Genomic DNA, 17830 nt, shown 5'->3' with positions numbered 1-17830 from the left:
CCAAGTAGAACACCAGAGTTCTCCTGCTACCCGGGGCATGTAACTGCCTCTCTGCTGCATTGTGTGGCGAGGCACAGAACACAGGCAGGAATAGGTCCTGGTTCATGTGAATAGACCCATTGCTGCAGGTGGAAAGGGGCAGAAAGGATAATTGCCTTGGAGCCCGAAGACTCAAAGGTGCCCTGAGCTTCTGACTGATGCCACCATTATGTCAGCAATGGTGGTGGCCAGATCACCACTCCACATGGCTCTGAGGGGTTCTGGCTGTGGTCTGAGCAGCGCAGAGGGCTGACTGTCTCGGCCCCACCCCTTCCTTGGTGAGGAGCCAGCTCTCCCCACCTTGTCCCAGAGCCCACGGTGGTCGTCAGCCCCGCTGTATGTGAAAAGAGGACTCCACCTTGGGCAAAAATGCTGGGTTGGGACATGCAGCTGAACCTTGACTTTGTGAAAGACCATAAAGGGCAGCTCCAACAACAGGGCCTTCATTTCTGATACCCGTCTTGCCAACGTCATCACCACCTGGAAAGCGATCCTGAGTAAATTTCATCCTATTTATTTCAACTCAGTTCTCCAGTGTGTCAAGGCCATTTTGAATTCTAACACTATCCTCCAAAGTCCTTCCAACCCCTCCCAGTTTGGTACTGGCCATTTATGGATTCTGTATTTTCCAATGCCTGACTGGGGAGGGAGAAAGCAGGGCTTTTTATGGCAGAATGGAGCAGTCTACCTTATCCAGTTCCAGTCTTTATCTTGTCACTCGACCACCACATTCTCTCTCCACACCGGTTTCTCATCTTCCTCCATTTGCCATGGTCTAAGTCAGGGCTACTCAACATGCGGCCTTCAGCCCGTTTGTTTGCGGCCCATAGTGCTATTTGGGTTTATGCAGGGCTCAACATGCAGCTGGGATCCTTTGAACATGCTCCACAACGGCAAGGCATCTCCCAGGAAGGGTGAGCACTGAAAGATGCAAGCGGACAGGCTGGCTGGAACAGACAGGTACAGGGTGTCGGCATTTCTAGTCCTTAGGGAAGAGGTGCCAGGAGCACCAGGGCATTGTGGGAAGTGCTGGCTGTTTAGCCTTGTAGGCAGAGCGTGAGGGGTGCTGAGTGGCTCACACTGGCCACGTTTGGGTCCAGCCCTGCAGCTTAAGACTTAATCTTTGTATTCATGCCTGTCAGTGTGAAAGCTTTTTGCATATAGATTTGCGTGTATATGCAACCACACTTAAGTTGCAGCCCTCTGCATGTGCCAGGAGTATCATTATGGCCCCCCAGGGCTTCCAAAGTTGAGTAGCCCTGATCTAAGTCCTTACATCCTGTTTCTCTGGTCTGATATGGCTGCTCCCCACGACTCATACGCTACCTCTCTTACCCGAGCCACTTCCTTGTGCCTCCTAGCTCTCCCCCGCTCCCCACCACGCTGAATCCACTTCTCCCGCAGTTCTTGTTGAAAGAGCTGCTCATGCCCTTAACTGAAAGTGCCCATTCTTTGGCGGGAAACCTACTGCTCACCTTTGTCCTCAAGGCAGCAGATCCATCACAGAGAGCAACAAAGGCCAGTGAAGTGCTCTGATAGAGAGCACTGCAGGAGCGAACACTGTCCCTGGTCCCCCAGCCTGAATACGCTTTGTTCAGGTTATTGCTTGTGGCAAGTACTGCAATAGGAGGCGTGAATGATGCTTTATGTGCTGCTCATCTGCAGGCTGACTGCCAGATAATGTTGCTACTTTTGTGGTTTCCCTGCAATAGCAATGGCTGGGCTACGAGCCCCAAGTTCTTCGCTATTATACTCAGGCCTAGGTCTGGCAACTCTGTATGGAACACACTCCCGGAAATACAAGGGGTGGTGCAGACAGAGAATGGGTGTTTGAGGAGACCTGGGCATAAGCAGGATGCAGTCTAGGCAAGTAGGGTGGTTAAGTACGCTCTACAGTCCTCTCTCAGGCTTCACTCCTACTACAGGATAAAATATAATGCCATACTGAGGTCTGCTCTGCTCCCTGTCCTCCTCAGCGCTTACATTGGTAGCTTACATTGCCCCGTATCAGGCAACGTGGAAATAAACCACTGTACTCTTCTAGAAACTGATCCATCCTAAAGGGAAAGTCAGCTGCAGATGAGAGTTCTGTTGATGAACCAAACAGAGAGCAATTCAGCAGCGGGGCTTCCACCAATGCCCACAAAGGCCCGGCTGTTCAGCAATGACTTACATGCCCCCTCTCCCCCCTCCAAAAAAAATGGCTTCACGCAACAAGTGTACAAAACCCAAAATAGTTTTATTCACTTTTTCGGATTTTTGCCTCGACAAGACATTTTGCAAACATGCTAAGGCTACAAAATGTCCAAGTTGACAAAGACATGCAATGCTGACCATTCGATAAGTCACAGCTATAACTGGAGTAGCCATGCCCACCTGGGCCCCTGGAACAGGGATGGTGTACAGTAATCATGGTAACGTACCACACAGGACTCAGCAACCTGAGGTAGGTCTCTTTACAGTAAGAAAATAACTTCCTTCCAGTGTCACACCCTGATCAGCAGGAACCTGTTCAAAGTTGCAGAAGACTTTGGGGGTTAAGTTAATAAGTGTGTAGGACTGAAACAGGAAATGCTGATGTATTTTAAGCATAGTGTAAGTGAGCAGCACGAAGAGTGTTATGTATTCCATTAAGAACCAATCTAAACCTGTAAGGAGCATTAGCAGCTTCAAGATAAAGGATTCAGCTGGAGCAGCATGGGACAGAAACGACTTTACTGCCAGCAACCTGGGGTTTGGATTTGAAGGTCAAAGAGCAATTGTTTTACTGTAGGTTGTTCTATGAACATTTAGATTCTAGTCACGAGTTAGATCAGCAAAGCAGGCAGAGTTTGGTTACTGTAATAGAAACGGACCCCAAACTCCATTCGGACAGTAGGGAAAGAGCTGCATTCCCATTATTGAACCAGGACGCTGCACAAGAAAGAGCTGCTGCATTCCCACGATTGCACCAGGACATGAGTGACCATGCAACATTCATGTGACCCAGAGCGGTCTTCTCCTCAAACCACTCAGGAGCCTGTAAAAAGCTACCCTGGGAAAGCATCATGAGAAGCAGCAGCAGCTGCCACCGTGAACATTAGTGATGCTCCAAACAGCTTTGACAACAGCTACGATGCACTAGAGTTACACCACAAAGTCCTTCCCCCCTGTGCAGGACGACAATGATGGGACGCTGAAGGACATTACTGCAAAGCTTCACTTCCATTCAGACACGCAGAAAATCCGGCACTACGAAAAGACCAACCGTAAGAGACAAAATGGCGTCTGATACAGTCTGATAACAAAGCCAGCTCTCTAGTACCGTAAACTGTACAAAAATGATAGAAAAGAATATGCACTGTTATTAATACAGTGCTCATTTTAATATAAAATAAACAGCTTACATTTCCACTGTAAATATAGGCTATGTACAGAATTATGTATAGATATAGCTACATGTATAAAGCTTCATTATAGGCCTCTGATACATTTATAACTATGGCTCCCTGAGCCACTTGTAGAGTGCATTTAGTAACAAAAAAAATTTAGTAATATGAATATGGAATAAATACAATAAAAACAGGAAGAATTCTTACAGGGGTTTAAAAAGTCTCCAGCTTGACACATTGTGCTAAAAATTAAAAAGATGGAAAGGCAATAATCTGCTTTGAGAATGAGGAAGAGGCGGAGGAGTTGGCCTGCCACAGGCAGGGAGTGGAACCCTCCAAATTAAAGTGACTTGATCCTGAATTTTAGCCCTTGACAGCAACCTTGTTATCTGCAGCAGCGAACATGGCATAGAAGCGCGAGTTCTCATTGGCCAGAAGGGCAGACGGAGTGTCGAATTCCACTACCTATAACAAACAAGGTGGGGAGTTGGCATTAATGACATTCAGCATGAAGCAGGTTACCAGAGCAGAGGGAATGCCCACACCACAGTGAGGAACCAGGGGACTCGAAGCAAGGGACCGAGCCCAGGGCAGTTATATTCCAAGCCCCAATCGGACTGCCCGCCCACATCGCCTGCAGAGGCCACACAGACGGACGGCACGATTCCATGGATTCCCACCTGCTAGAAAGGCTGAAACGGATGACAGCCACCTGCTTGGCTCTTTATCCGGGCCTCCTCTTGCAGATCTGGCTTTAGCCTGCTAATGGCGCCCACTTTGAGACTTTTGATTGTGTTCTGTGAGGACTGAAACCTCTTTTCCCTTCCCTCTGGCATTTTCTTACCATCATCAAGTTTCAATTTTTTCCCCAAGCACCCAGTTCCCCAGGAAGCGTCCTTGCCTAAAGGGCACTGTTCCGCCACAAAGGAGAGGGCGCAGGACAAAGAGGGAGGCATGAAGGGCACTGGGCAGTGGAGGAAGGCAACAAGAAGAGCAAGTGATTACCCAGATGGCACGGATGCCTCTTGGTCCCTTTACCACATTCGCCTTAAAAGTCTGGATGTGGCAGCTGCTCCATGGGCCAGCCAGGCTTTTAATGAGAATTCGTGCTCCTACCTCCCTGCCAGCCCAGCGTGCAAGAGCAAATTTTGACACCCCCCAGAAACAGGACAGTGATAATTGGCATGGTTCTCAAAGTGTGAACCGCAGACCACTAGTGGTCTGTAACAGTCCTGCAGGTGGGCCCCGGGCTCGGGGCTTGCCCCCCATCTCCCTGCAGTGGGGAGCCCTCGCTGGTGCTCCAGCCTCACATGTCCCCTCCCCCCATGCAGTTGGCTTCCTACTGTGGGGGTGAGGGAGAGCCCTGAGCCTCGCAGTCAGATCCAGCTTGTGAGGGGAGGAAGCACGCTGCCACTCCCCCTCCCTCCTACCTGAGGAAACCACTTATCTGACGGCTTTCCCCGCTGCTCCCATTGGCTGGAATCCCAGTCAGACCCCCCACCCCAGTGATCCAGATGTGGAATAGTCTCTGGGGGGAGGGGAAGGGCAGGGGTACGTCTTGACACTTGGAACATTTCAAATGAGACTGGACAAAACACTAGGAATGTACAATAGCAAGCAACCCTGCACTGGCTCCAAGAGGCAGACTTGATGGGACCCAATGACTCTTTCCTTTGCTGACATCTAGGACTTCACAATATTTTTCATGTGTTGAGTTGACTGTACAGAGCACCCACGTGAAAATCTGAAGTCTCTCGCCCAGCCAGCTGTTACTGTAGGGCTGCACAACAGCACTAGGGCAAACAGCACTGCACCCTAATGGAGATACAGGCTGCTCGCAGACACGTTGGAATTAACTGGCCTGTGGCGTTGTGGAGATTGCTCCCTCATACCTGCTTCTAGATGGGCTGGGTGTTTTTAAAAGAGACATGGGAGAAGGAAAATCTGGGCTTGATGGCGCAGTCCCTTATCCCAAGTCCACGGGCTAGAGCCAGAGGGGTAAAAACACACAGCTACCAATACCACGGCTTTCCACACTGGGGAGGCACAAGCGCAGCTGGCTATGCAAGCAGCACCAGCACGCTGCCAAAGTAACCAACAAAGGCCAAGTGCTACTAGTTACCTGTCCTTGTGTTAGCACCATGATCCGATCGGAGCCCAGCACAGTGTGCAGACGGTGAGCAATTGTCACCATAGTGCAGTCTGCAAAAGCCTTCCCGATAGTCTCCTGAATTAGTATATCTGTCTCTGTGTCCATAGCAGCTGTTGCTTCATCCAGTATCAAAATCTGCAAGCGGCACATAAAGCAGGCTGTTAGGTTACAATGTACCCACTTCCCCCAGTACAGGGGCACTCACAGCCTGGGCTGAAAATACACCTGCTGACTGCCATGACAACAAGGATGACTGATAAGCCGAACATTGCCACTTGCGCTTGAGGAAAGCATCTTGTGTATGGCCTTGGGCACAGTCACTCCCTGGGCCTTATCTGCTGGGAGCATTTTTTGACTGCATGTCCCACGGCCCTGTAACAGAAGGGGCTGTGGCTCAGGGCCAAACAACAGTCCCATTCGGTTCTGTATTCAGCATCTGAATCTCAGATGTGAACGTTAAGCGTTGAACTATTCCTGACGGAACAAGCCCCTCTAGGTCTCTCGGGGAAGAGCTGTTGGAGAGAGAACAGGATGAGCAGAAGCTAGGCTGTTTGCATTCCTCATCAGCTACCTCTGACTTAAACCACTGTTCTGTACAACTGCTCACTCCTTGAAGAGCATTAATGCTGGTGCCGACTTGACAACAGGTCTCACTAGCTTGTGTCAGGCAACCAGCCTGAGAAAGGAAGAGATTCCTTACCTTTTCCCACATCCCGCCCTGCTTAGCTGAAGCCCATTACCACAGAGAAGGTAACTCAGATAGGATTTATTGTTCCATTTAGTCTCTGCTTCCCCGTTTCCAAACAGATACAATTCCCCTTGTATAGACTTCTGAGGATACCTCCTCTCTAGGTTCCATCCCCACCTGGAATTAGTCAATTTTGTGCCTTAATAGCCCAGAGAGGGTCAATATTAAACAGACTCCCTCTTCCCTGTTCAGATCCAGACAGACAACCACACTACAGGAATGGCAGCTCACCAAATCTCATCGGCTAAGCTAGGGGGGACATGGTATTTAATGCACTACAAGACAGACCCAGGGCACTGAAGATGGAGGTGTTGGGATCTTAGAGGAGACCAAAGGTCCTGCCCAGCTTGCACTAACTCTGATGGCCCAAGTTGTGGTGTGGAAGCGGGAGGGAGGTTCGCTGTACTGATGGAAGTGCCCTTTTTTGACAACATACAAACACAGAGGAGGTAAAAACTCGATGGCAGTTAAAAAGAAAAAAGGCAGCTTAACCCTGAGTCCTGGTCAGATTCCACTTGGGTCCATCTGTTCTGAGCTACCTAAAATCCTTTCTTCACTGAAGTTATTATTCAGTGGCCCTCCGAAAGAAACAAAAGCCTTTATAATTAGGGCAGCGTGGACTGGCCCTGTGTTCTACCCCTGGGGGTTACATTTCAGTGGAAGGGAAAGTGATCTTTGTGCTGAAAGCAAAACACTTAGATACCTTCTGGATGAACGGAGCAATGTAAAATGTCAGCTCCGCAACCATCTTGGCCAACACTACCAAAGAGAGGGAGACAGGACTTAGTGCTCTTGTGCAACAGGCCCAAGCCCTAATGCTAAGCCACAAGAACAGCCTAAGACTCTTGCTACTCATAAGTAACATCTCTCTGGACACAGCACTTGGGAGGCCTATGCATCCATCTGCCCAAGGAATGCCTGCCCCACTCTCCTAACCCCACCTACTCCGTGGGTTACATTAACTGCCAGTGCAGCTGCCTGGACAGCAAAGGAATCATAACAAGGATGAAGTCGGCCCAGAGAGAAGTCTTCTCATGCTGCAATGACTGATCTCTCCAGCCAGGTCTCCCTCAGACACTCACCTTGCAGCGACGCAGCAAGACTCTGGCTATGCACAGTAGCTGTCTCTCCCCCACAGAGAAATTCTCCCCATTTTCCATCACTTCTGCTTCCAGTTTCATGGGCAGCTGAACAACCTGACAGGGGAAAAAGGGGAAAGATTGAGGTCACTGTAGTGAGATGTTGCACCACCACCAGGCTGTCCAAGTGCTTTCGCCCCTCCATTTCCCAGAAGAAATTGCTCACACTAAAGCACACACAGAACTGGGACCCGTTTAACTTAATAGGCATGATAGCTTGAGTGTCTACTCAAGGCCTAAATGCCTCATGTATTATTAATATGAATATGAGATCGAAATCGATCTTCAAGTCTTTAAAAGGGGCAGTGGCTACTAGGGGGGGCACAGATAAGATCTTTGTGTGTCTAACATAACCATGCCCTTCTCTTCTCCCACAGTGCATAAAACTTACACACTCCTTCATGTGAGTCCTTTCCAAGGCATCCCAGATTTGCTCCTCGCTGTACTGGTTGAAAGGATCCAAGTTTGATCTAGTGGATGAGGAAGAAATTGTAAGAAGACTCTTTCACCAATTCAACACTGAATGTCAAAAGTGTGGAGAAGATGTCAGCAGACTGGGTATTCACATGGATGTAATTTCTGAATATGTTGCAGGCCTTTATGAATGAGACTTGTTCGCTTACTTTAAGCTAATGTTTACCTCTTGAAATCATTAGAGCGTTCTAGTCTAGCCCTACATGTCTAGAATTCTAGTGCAAATTCACAGTAGTATTATCAAAACTGTGGCGTTCTTTTCTCCTCAGTATAGACTAGGGATATTAAAAGTTGTTTAATATGGTAACCGTGTATCTGCTAAAAATCTTAGCAGCTACACGCATTGCAGATTTTGTATATAGTTTTATACATCAGAGCCTGCAGCGAAGCCTCCCCAGGAGCCAGCTCAGTGTAATCGATACCATTAGCCAATAAGCATCCTCTAATCAGTTTAACGGTTATTCAGCTACACTCTAATATCCCTAGAATGGACAGCTTATATCCACCCACTGCAACAACAGAATTCACACCACAGAAGTCAGACACTGCTGGCACACAACAGTTAAAATGACTAAAACAAGAATCTGAGGGAAATTTAAGGTACATAAGATCAGCCATACTGGATCACAAAGGGCCATCTAGCCCGGTATCCTGTCTTCCGACAGTGGCCAATGCCAGATGCCCCAGAGAGAAAGAGAACAGAATAGATAATCATCAAGTGATCCCTCTCCTGTCACCCATTCCCAGCCTCTGACAGAGGCTAGGGAGCCCATCCCTACCCATCCTGGCTAATAGCCACTGATGGACCTAATCTGTATGAATTTATCTAGTTTTTTCTTGAATCCTGTTACAGTCCTGGTCTTCACAACATCCTCTGACAAGGAGTTCCATAGACTGACTGTGCGCTGTGTGAAGAAAAACAGTTTTAAACCTGCTGCCTATTAATTTAATTTGGTGACCCCTAGTTTTTATGTTGTGGGAACAAGTAATAACTTTTCCTTATTCACTTTTTCCATACCAGTCATGATTTTATTGACCTCTATCATTTCCATCCCTTAGTCTCCTCTTTCCTAAGCTGAAAAGTCCCAGTATGTTTAATCTCGCTTCATATGGGACCCGTTCCAACCCCTAATCATTTTTGTTGTCCTTTTCTGAACCGTTTCCAATGCCAATATTTTTTCTGAAGTGAGGCGACCACAGCTGTACCAGTAGTGCATCCGAGGGTACTGAGGGAGTTGGCAAATGTCATTGTGGAGCCTTTGGCTATTATCTTTGAAAAGTCGTGGAGATCGGGAGAAATCCCGGATGACTGGAAAAAGGCAAATGTAGTGCCCATCTTCAAAAAAGGGAAGAAGGATGATCCAGGGAACTATAGGCCGGTCAGTCTTACCTCGGTTCCTGGACAAATCATGGAAGGGATCCTTAAGGAATCCATACTGAGGCACTTGGATGAGAGGAAAGTGATTGTGAATCCATGCTGACTATTCCTAAAGGGCAAGTCGTACCTGACCAATCTGATTAGCTTCTATGATGAGGTAACTGGCTCGGTGGACATGGGAAAGTCAGTGGATGTGATATACCTTGACTTTAGCAAGGCTTTTGATACGGTCTCCCACAATATTCTTGCCAGCAAGTTAAGGGATTGTGGATTGGATAAATGGACGGTAAGATGGATAGAAAGATGGCTAGAAGGCCGGGCCCAGCCGGTAGTGATCAATGGCTCGATGTCAGGATGGCGGTTGGTTTCTAGCAGAGTGCCCCAAGGTTTGGTTTTAGGACCGGTTTTGTTCAATATCTTTATTAATGATCTGGATGAGGGGATGGATTGCACCCTCAGCAAGTTTGCGGATGACATTAAGCTGGGGGGAGAGGTAGATACGCTTAAGGGCAGAGATAGGGTACAGAATGACTTAGACAAATTGGAGGATTGGGCCACAAGAAATCTGATGAGGTTCAACAAGGACAAGTGTAGAGTCCTGCCCTTGGGACGGAAGAATCCCAAGCATAGTTACAAGCTGGGGACCAACCGGTTAAGTAGCAGTTCTGCAGAAAAGGACCTGGGGGTTACAGTGGATGAGAAGCTAGATATGAGTCAACAGTGTGCCCTTGTAGCCAAGAAGGCTAATGGCATATGAGGTTGCATTAAGAGGAGCATTGCCAGCAGATCCAGAGATGTCATCATTCCCCTTTACTCCAGATGCGGCCTCACCAAAGCCGAATATTGTGTCCAGTTCTGGGCCCCCCACTACAAAAAGGATGTGGACGCATTGGAGAGGGTCCAGCGGAGGGCAACCAAAATGATTAGGGGGCTGGAGCATATGACTTATGAGGAGAGGCTGAGGGATTTGGGTCTGTTTAGTCTGCAGAAGCGAAGAGTAAGGGGGGATTTGATAGCAGCCTTCAACTTCCTGAAGGGAGGTTCCAAAGAGGATGGAGAGAGGCTGTTCTCAGTAGTGACAGATGGCAGAACAAGGAGCAATATCCAGGTTGGATATTAGGAAAAACTATTTTACTAGGAGGGTGGTGAAGCACTGGAATGGGTTACCTAGGGAAGTAGTGGAGTCTCCATCCCTAGAGGTGTTTAAGTCTCGGCTTGACAAAGCCCTGGCCGGGTTGATTTATTTGGAATTGGTCCTGCCTAGGGCAGGGGGCTGGACTTGATGACCTTCTGAGGTCTCTTCCAGTTCTATGATTCTATAGTATATGTTTTTATATAGAGGCAATAAGATGTTTTCGGTCTCATTCTCTATCCCTTTTCCCTAACATTCCGTTTGCTTTTTTGACTGCAGCTGCACACCGAGTGCATGTTTTCAGAGAACTATCCATAATGACTCCAAGATCTAGCTCTTCAGTAGTTGTAGCTAAATTAGTCCCCATCATATTGTATGTATAGGTGGGATTATTTTTCCCAATGTGCATTATTTTACATTATCAACATTAAATTTCGTTTGCCATTTTGTTGCCCAATCACTTAGATTTGTGAGATATGTTTGTTGACCCCCTCAAACAACTCTAGTAAATTAGTAAGGCATGATTTCCCTTTACAGAAACCATGTTGACTTTTCCCTACCAAATTATGTTCTTCTATGTGCCTGACAATTTTATTATTTACTATAGTTTCAACTAATTTGCCCAGTACTAATATTTGTCTTACTGGTCTGTAACTGCCAGAATCACCTCTTCAGCCCTTTTTAAATATTGGTGTCACATTAGCTATCTTCCAGTCATTACGCACAGAAGCGGATTTAAAGGATAGGTTGCAAATTCTTTCAGAACTCTCGGGTGAATGCCATCTGGTCCCGGGGACTTATTACTGTTCAGTTTATCGATGTGTTCTAAAACCTCCTCTAATGACACCTCCATCTGGGAGTAGGGAGACTACAGAACACAATGGTCATGCCCAACTCACGCTCTTCCTATACCCAGCCTGAATTCATATTTCACTTGCTTCTGGGTCACCAAGTTGTTATTTTAAACGCCCGTTAGAATTGGTGTACTAAAATGAACAGTTAGAAGTGTCCTAATTAGTACACCATTCCTAGGCTCTTGCACTACACAGACTGAAGACAGGAGCAGGCCAGTGCCAGAAGACTTGGCTTCTACTCTGAAACAGCACATCACACAGAACAGCAAATGGCAATTCAGTGGTACCATGTCTGCTGTTGCTTAGCAAACCAGGATTCTAATCTGTTTCACTTTGCTACTAATCCACAAGTGGTGCAAAATGCAATGAGAAAATGAACACAACAGAAGGGATGTGGTATGCCACAGAAGAATCAGACAGGATGAACTGCTGTATGTTACACTAACTGAGTCACTCTAGTTCGTGTCTGGGGTTGGGGAAGCACTGCTTGCAACATTTAAAAACTGACTGCAAAATACACCATAGAAATAAACTTTCAAGGTTCAAGTTATCTTACTGGCCCTTTACCATCTCCATTGTCTATGGTCTCACTGACCTCACAGTTCCACTGAACAACACAGGCTCCTGAGGGATTATTGAGAGTTTGCTGCGGAGATCAGCTAAACCAATGTCACTGATTTTCACACCATCAATTTTAATGCAGCCTCCAGACAGTTCAACGAGACGAAACAGCGCCATTCCAAGAGAGGACTTCCCTGAATGGATGGACAGGAGAAAGAAAGAAAAAAAAGTCAGCCATTGGTTCGTGGGAGCAGCAGCTTAGCACAGCCTATACTTCAGGGACAATTTAAAAGAATATAAGTGTTTTAAAATATTGATAAAAAGCAGCCTCCTAGGAGTTCTGGTGGGTCTCATCCAGGCTGGGCTTCAAGTCCTAAGCAACAACACTTCCCTCATTTAGAAACAAGAATATTGAAACTAACTTCATATCATCCTACTCAATTGTGGTTTTAAATAAAAAACATTTTTCACGTTACTGGCCTCTTCAGAAGAGTTGGGGCAAATTTGGCTGCCACATCCAGGCAAACAACTCCCAGCAAAACAGAAACAAGTATATTAAAAGAAAAAGAGTTGGCTGAGCAGACAAACCCAGTAGCTACTCAATGCTGGGCAGCACCTGTGGTTGGCACTGGAATAAACTGCCTAGGGAGGTTGTGAAATTGCCATCACGGGAGATGTTTAAGAGCAGGTTAGACAAACATCTATCAGGGATGATCCTAGATGGTGCTTGGGGTCTGGACTCAATGACCTCTAATTGTCTCCTCCAGTCTTAGGACAGAAAGGTGTTACTTAGGACTATGCTGGCTGGAGCATAGTTGGATTTTCCCTCTTTGAGAGCAATTTTATTTTTGTTAGAGTCTTCATCTGAGAGAGTCCCACTCCAGGCGTGCAAGTGCCTTATGAGCGTGTTCACAGGGCGCATCCAGGGGGAGGGGGGGAGTATCTGTGTGAACAATTCAAAGAACCAGTTCCATAAGGTAAACTGTTCTTGTCCAGCTGGGAACCCAGCATCCCCTTCAAATGCCAAAGCATCTTTCAGTGGTGCAGCTCAATAAGAGCTAACCCATTATAGCCCCACGTCAGCCAACAAAGTTATTTAACGTCACCCAAAGCCCCACCTCACCTGACCCTGTCCGTCCCACGATGCCAATCTTCTCCTTGGGTTTGATCGTAAAGGACACTCTCTTTAGCACCAGCGGGAGGTTCTCTCTGTACCGCATCTCTGCGTTTTCAAAGACAACTTCACCTTCTTGGGGCCAGTCCACAGGGGGAGCTTTATTCTTAATTCGAGCTGGAGCCTCCAGAGAAAGGGTCTTTAGAAATAGAAAAGAGAACAAAAAGTGTATTTTCCAGTCAGCAAAACACATCCATATGGCAAATTGTTCACTGCAGATCTGAACCGGAGTTGGTTTCTCTGTATTGTAGATTCCCTCCCTTCCTTCTTTTCTCCCTGCTGAGCTAGGGGGAGGGTGGAAGCTGTCCCCCCAAAACAGATCCCAGGTCCCTAGGATAATGCTCAGCATTTCCCCATTACAGGTTCAGCCCCACATGCGGCTTTAAATGAGCATTTAAGGAAGGCAATGTTGCCTAGTGGCAAAGGCACCCGACTAGGCATCAGGAGGCCAGAGTTCAATTTCTGGTTAGAACATAAGAACAGCCATACCAGATGAGACCAAAGGTCCATCTAGCCCAGGATCCTGTCTTCTGACAGTGGCTAATGCCAGGTGTCCCAGAAGGAATGTACAGAAAAAGCAATCAAGTGACCCATCCCCTGTTGCCCACTCCAAGCTTCTGGTTCTGCTACTGGTCTGCTGGGTTGCTTTGGGCAAGTCACGTTCCCCTTCCCATGCCTCAGTTTCCCCATCTGTAAAATGGGACGTTTATTCTTAATTCAAGCTTTATTTTGTAAAAAATGCTTTAAGATCTACGGCTATAAAATACTAAAGAAGGGCTAGATACCGTTTACAGACAGAAACCATGAAGTTCTTGGGAGCCTGCTGTGAGATTTTAGGGCTGTGGAACACAGCAACTCCTTTCAAATCACAATTTCACGGCAAGGCTACATAGTGCCATAGAAATGCTGATTCGCCTACATTTGCTGTGCTATGGTCATGCATTAGTTCTGCACATGGTCACGGGTGATCTATGTACACAACAGTGGTGCAGCCAGAAAGTGGCCCTGACTTCGGATGGATGGGTAATGACGGGGCAGGGTTAAGCCCCAGCACCTGGGCAGAGCGGGGTAAGCCCCGACTCTGCTCTATGGCTAGAGCAGAGTGGGCCGGGGTAAATGCTGGCACCCCGGCTGGAGTGCTGAGTGGAGCAGGATGAGGCTTGGCACCCCAGCCCCATTCCCCAACTGGAGTGCTGGGGTGGCCCACGCGAGCCCACCCATGGCTATGCCCCTGGTACACAACATGTATGAAGTGGATAAAATGTGCAATTTAACACATGGTGCCCCCTACACTTCAACTATCAGCCCAGCTAGGTACTGGGTTTCCTTGAACTCGTAAAAGAAATCTGAGTAGCCACACTGAAAACAAACCAACCCCAGGGCTACAGGGGGCACAGAAGCTGCTGGCCAGGCTGGCACGCAGCAAAAACTGATGGGAAATGACAAGCCAAATGTGATTTACATTACAATCAAAAGAGTCTGAAATCACTTCACAGTCAATGACCCTCTAGAGAGCCAACAAGGTAGGAAATCATGAAAGACTTGTGCTCAGCAGAGGCCAGCCAGGATGTCAGAGACAGGGACTTTGCAAAACCCTAGGAAAGGCCTGGGGTTTGTCACTGAAGAAATGGCCATGACAAACACAGCACTGCTCTGAGTGACACTGGGCCATTCGCAGGCGTGGGAAGGGGCAGGAATGACCTAGATGGTCACCACAGCTTCTGCAGGTAGCAAGCTTCATCTCACACGGCTGCAGAAGATTTTTAGTTTCCTTTTATTTCTTTGAGTAACTACAAAATTGAACTGGTTTCACTCCCTCATACGTGCAGTCTCTTGAGTAGAATAGGAAAAACCATCCTGCATATGGGCTGTTTATAGGCCTGGAGTTTCCAGAGAGCTACCTCTCTAGGTCTATCATCTGAGATCTGCTGACTCACTCACGCCAGATCAACTCTTCTGCATTGCTCCTTAAAAAATTCCACAACTTTCAACATATTTTTTACAGCAGGCAGTTGTGTGGAAAGCCAGAGTGACTCAATGGGGACACTGACTTTAAGCACTGAGCGAGGAGAGTCAAGTGTTAAAAAAGCCTCTAATGAAGTCAACCCATAAAGTGACTTAAACATGCTGGAGAGTGGGTATTATGCAGCTCCCCTAAAATACTGGGGGCATTTCCCCCAGTGAGCCCCTCCCACATTTCAGTCCTTGCTGCAGGACACCTTGGCAAATATTCAGAGGCTAATTAGACTTCCCTGCCCTGTACATTTATTTACCAAGCAATTGAATTCTTCGGCCCCAGTCCCGAAAACACTCAGCACATGTTCTTCCAATGCTTACTCATGTCAATTCCAATCAGGTGTGTGCATGCGTGCATGCACATGCACAATAGCCAGAAGATTGTTCCATAGCACCCTCCATCAGGTCGGCCTACGTGTCATCTAGCACCTTCATGGCGCTCAATAGAGGGCCCCCTACCTAGTTCCTTCTTACCACCGGTGACAGTTAGCTGGCACGTCCCATAGTCTGCTTCAGCACGCACTCCTCTCTCCACCCTTCGTATATATGAGGAGAAAGAGGAACGGCAGGAAAAAAGCTTCATCCATTCTCAGGCCAAGGCTTTGGCCAATCCAAGCCACCTGCCAGCCCCAAACAGGCCTTTGGACAATGTGGTTGATGACGGCACACCAGAGCGAGAACTAGAACCACCTCTCTTCCTCTTTTCACCCTCACTATCCCACACAGTGGACAGGGGATACTTAATCCAGTTCTGTGCCCTTCCACTCTTCCCCATCTTCCTTCCCTCTGGTGACGCTTCCTATGAAGAACTTCTCTGGGAGGCGCAGCTGCTCCTATTGCTTGGGGAAGTAGAGCAGGTCCCCAAGAGTTGATGGGCAAGGGCTTCTAATACCGAAAGCCAAGAGAGGGCTCGGGCCCATCCTAGACCTGCAGAGACTCAGATTCCTCATGGTCAGCCAGGAGGTTGTCTGAGCTGAAGGCCTCAACATCAGAGCCCCCCCTACACTACGTTCCATAAGAACAAGGTGCAGTTCAGGCCTCATCTGGCTTTCCTCCCAAACAGTGTCTCCCTGTTCCACATCATTCAAGACATCTTCCTCCCAGCGTGCTATCCAAAGCCTCACTCCAGCAGCAAGGAGCCAAGCCGTGATGCATTGGACGTCTGCAGAGTGCTAGCTTTCTCCAGCGAGAGAATCAAGCCTTTTGTGGCAGTGGTGGATAGAATGAAAAGTCTCCCTGTCTCCTCCAATAGATTTCATTGAGGATCATGTCTTGCAGCTTCGAGTGCTACAACTTGACACAGGTCCCCGCCCCTCCAATCACTGCACATTCCATCTGGACTCAGGCTTCTTCAACAGTATTCCTGCCACAGGTTCCCACCCAGAGAATCTGCAGAGCAGTGATGTGGTCTTCTAGACATACTATGCAACCAATCAGCAGACACAACGCGGCCTTTGGAAGAGCAGTGCTCCAATCAGCAGTCTGATCCCACCTCCCAAACTTGGGCTTGAGAGCCACCTGATTGAAATGGATGGGAACAAGCATGAAGAAAAAAAAAATCTTCCAGCTACCATGCACGTATGCACACACGCGCCAGAGAAGGGGAGTAATCTTTTAACTAAGTGCACCACTCGCCCTAGTGAAGTCCATTTTACACACATGCGTGTGTGCAGGAGCAGGGCTTTATTTTCTATTCTAAGGTAGGTCCCAATGCAGATACCGGCCAGTTCTCCCTCCTCTCACGTCAAGAGCCTGAACAGCACCAGCGAAGGGCACAAGGGGGTAAGAAGGTGAAATGCCACCTTACCTTGATGTAGTGATTAATCCTCTCCACTGAGGTGAAGCGAGCCTCTGTTTCTGAGGCCAGTCTGACTGTAAACTGGAATAACCCTGTTAACTGGGAAAGGGGAAGAGACATGGATGGAACCATTCACATCACAGAATTCCACTGGATTTGTTTATTCTTAACATATCTAAATGCTTTTCCTAATCAATAACCAGTGGAACTCAGATGCCTAGCTGCATAATAACCCTACTTGTGGTAGCTTAATAATTAAATATTAGAAGGCCTACAATGTCCATCAGTAATTGTTTTGCCTGGGGATCACCTGAAAAGTCAGCAAGGTGATGCCAGACACTGTAGCCAGACAGGAATCCCCTTGTAACATCCATTTTTGCTTGCCTGGAGCATACAGGGCACACAGAGCAGAAGGCCCAGGCTGTGTGACCGTGAATGGCTATAAACAGAGATATGCCAATTGCTGACCAAGAGGCTGCCAAGGAGTGCCCTTGACTCAAACCCATATTGATACGAACACACATCCATCCGCGGGGGGAGGAATCTCTCGCCCAGTAAAAAAAATGTCCAGTGCTCACAATTTAGTTATCTCTCTTGCAAGTGTAAATTAACTTGAAACTTGCTTGTAAGAACTGGCGCCACAAAACGGACCAGTAGAATTCGGCATCTTAAATAAGAAAGAGAATACGGGCCCCCAGGGGTATAAAGATAGGTCCAGCAGCGCATTCTCTTTGAGTGTCAATCTACCATCTATCTGCTGGTCGGGTTAGGTGTTTGATCTCCCGAGGTTCCAAGGGGACGCCCACCTCGTATTCGTCTTTCCTAGGAATTGAGAGACCGGCCCTGGCCTGACACGCTGGAGTCGAGAGGCACAGAAAGGGGTAAAAATTGTACCTGGATGTGGTCCTTTGTTTAAGTATATATATACATAGACTTAGAGCTCTTTAAAGATTAAGCTGTCACTTGGTACCATTATTTCTATTTTCTATCTTTA

The 17830-nt window shown here is 47.6% G+C and overlaps 1 protein-coding gene across 5 annotated transcripts in view; it reads right to left on the bottom strand.

The window, feature by feature from the left end:
- Window positions 1–2257: 2257 nt before the first annotated feature.
- ABCC5 (ATP binding cassette subfamily C member 5) overlaps window positions 2258–17830 on the bottom strand; it is an 87713-nt gene continuing 72140 nt past the window's right edge. For all 5 annotated transcript variants that reach the window (XM_075938121.1, XM_075938122.1, XM_075938123.1 and 2 more), the window contains 7 exons: window positions 16846–16935; window positions 12972–13161; window positions 11883–12042; window positions 7841–7919; window positions 7393–7506; window positions 5533–5697; window positions 2258–3875 (listed from right to left, as the gene is read on the bottom strand). In XM_075938121.1, the coding sequence (XP_075794236.1) occupies window positions 3774–3875; window positions 5533–5697; window positions 7393–7506; window positions 7841–7919; window positions 11883–12042; window positions 12972–13161; window positions 16846–16935 (900 nt within the window). In that variant the 3' untranslated portion in view covers window positions 2258–3773. The remainder of the gene's footprint in view (window positions 3876–5532; window positions 5698–7392; window positions 7507–7840; window positions 7920–11882; window positions 12043–12971; window positions 13162–16845; window positions 16936–17830) is intronic.

Source organism: Pelodiscus sinensis, chromosome 10 (genome assembly GCF_049634645.1).
Source record: "Pelodiscus sinensis isolate JC-2024 chromosome 10, ASM4963464v1, whole genome shotgun sequence".
NCBI lineage: Eukaryota > Metazoa > Chordata > Testudines > Trionychidae > Pelodiscus > Pelodiscus sinensis.
Note: the sequence above shows the minus strand (reverse complement) of the source record. Positions and strands in the feature narration are given on the sequence as shown.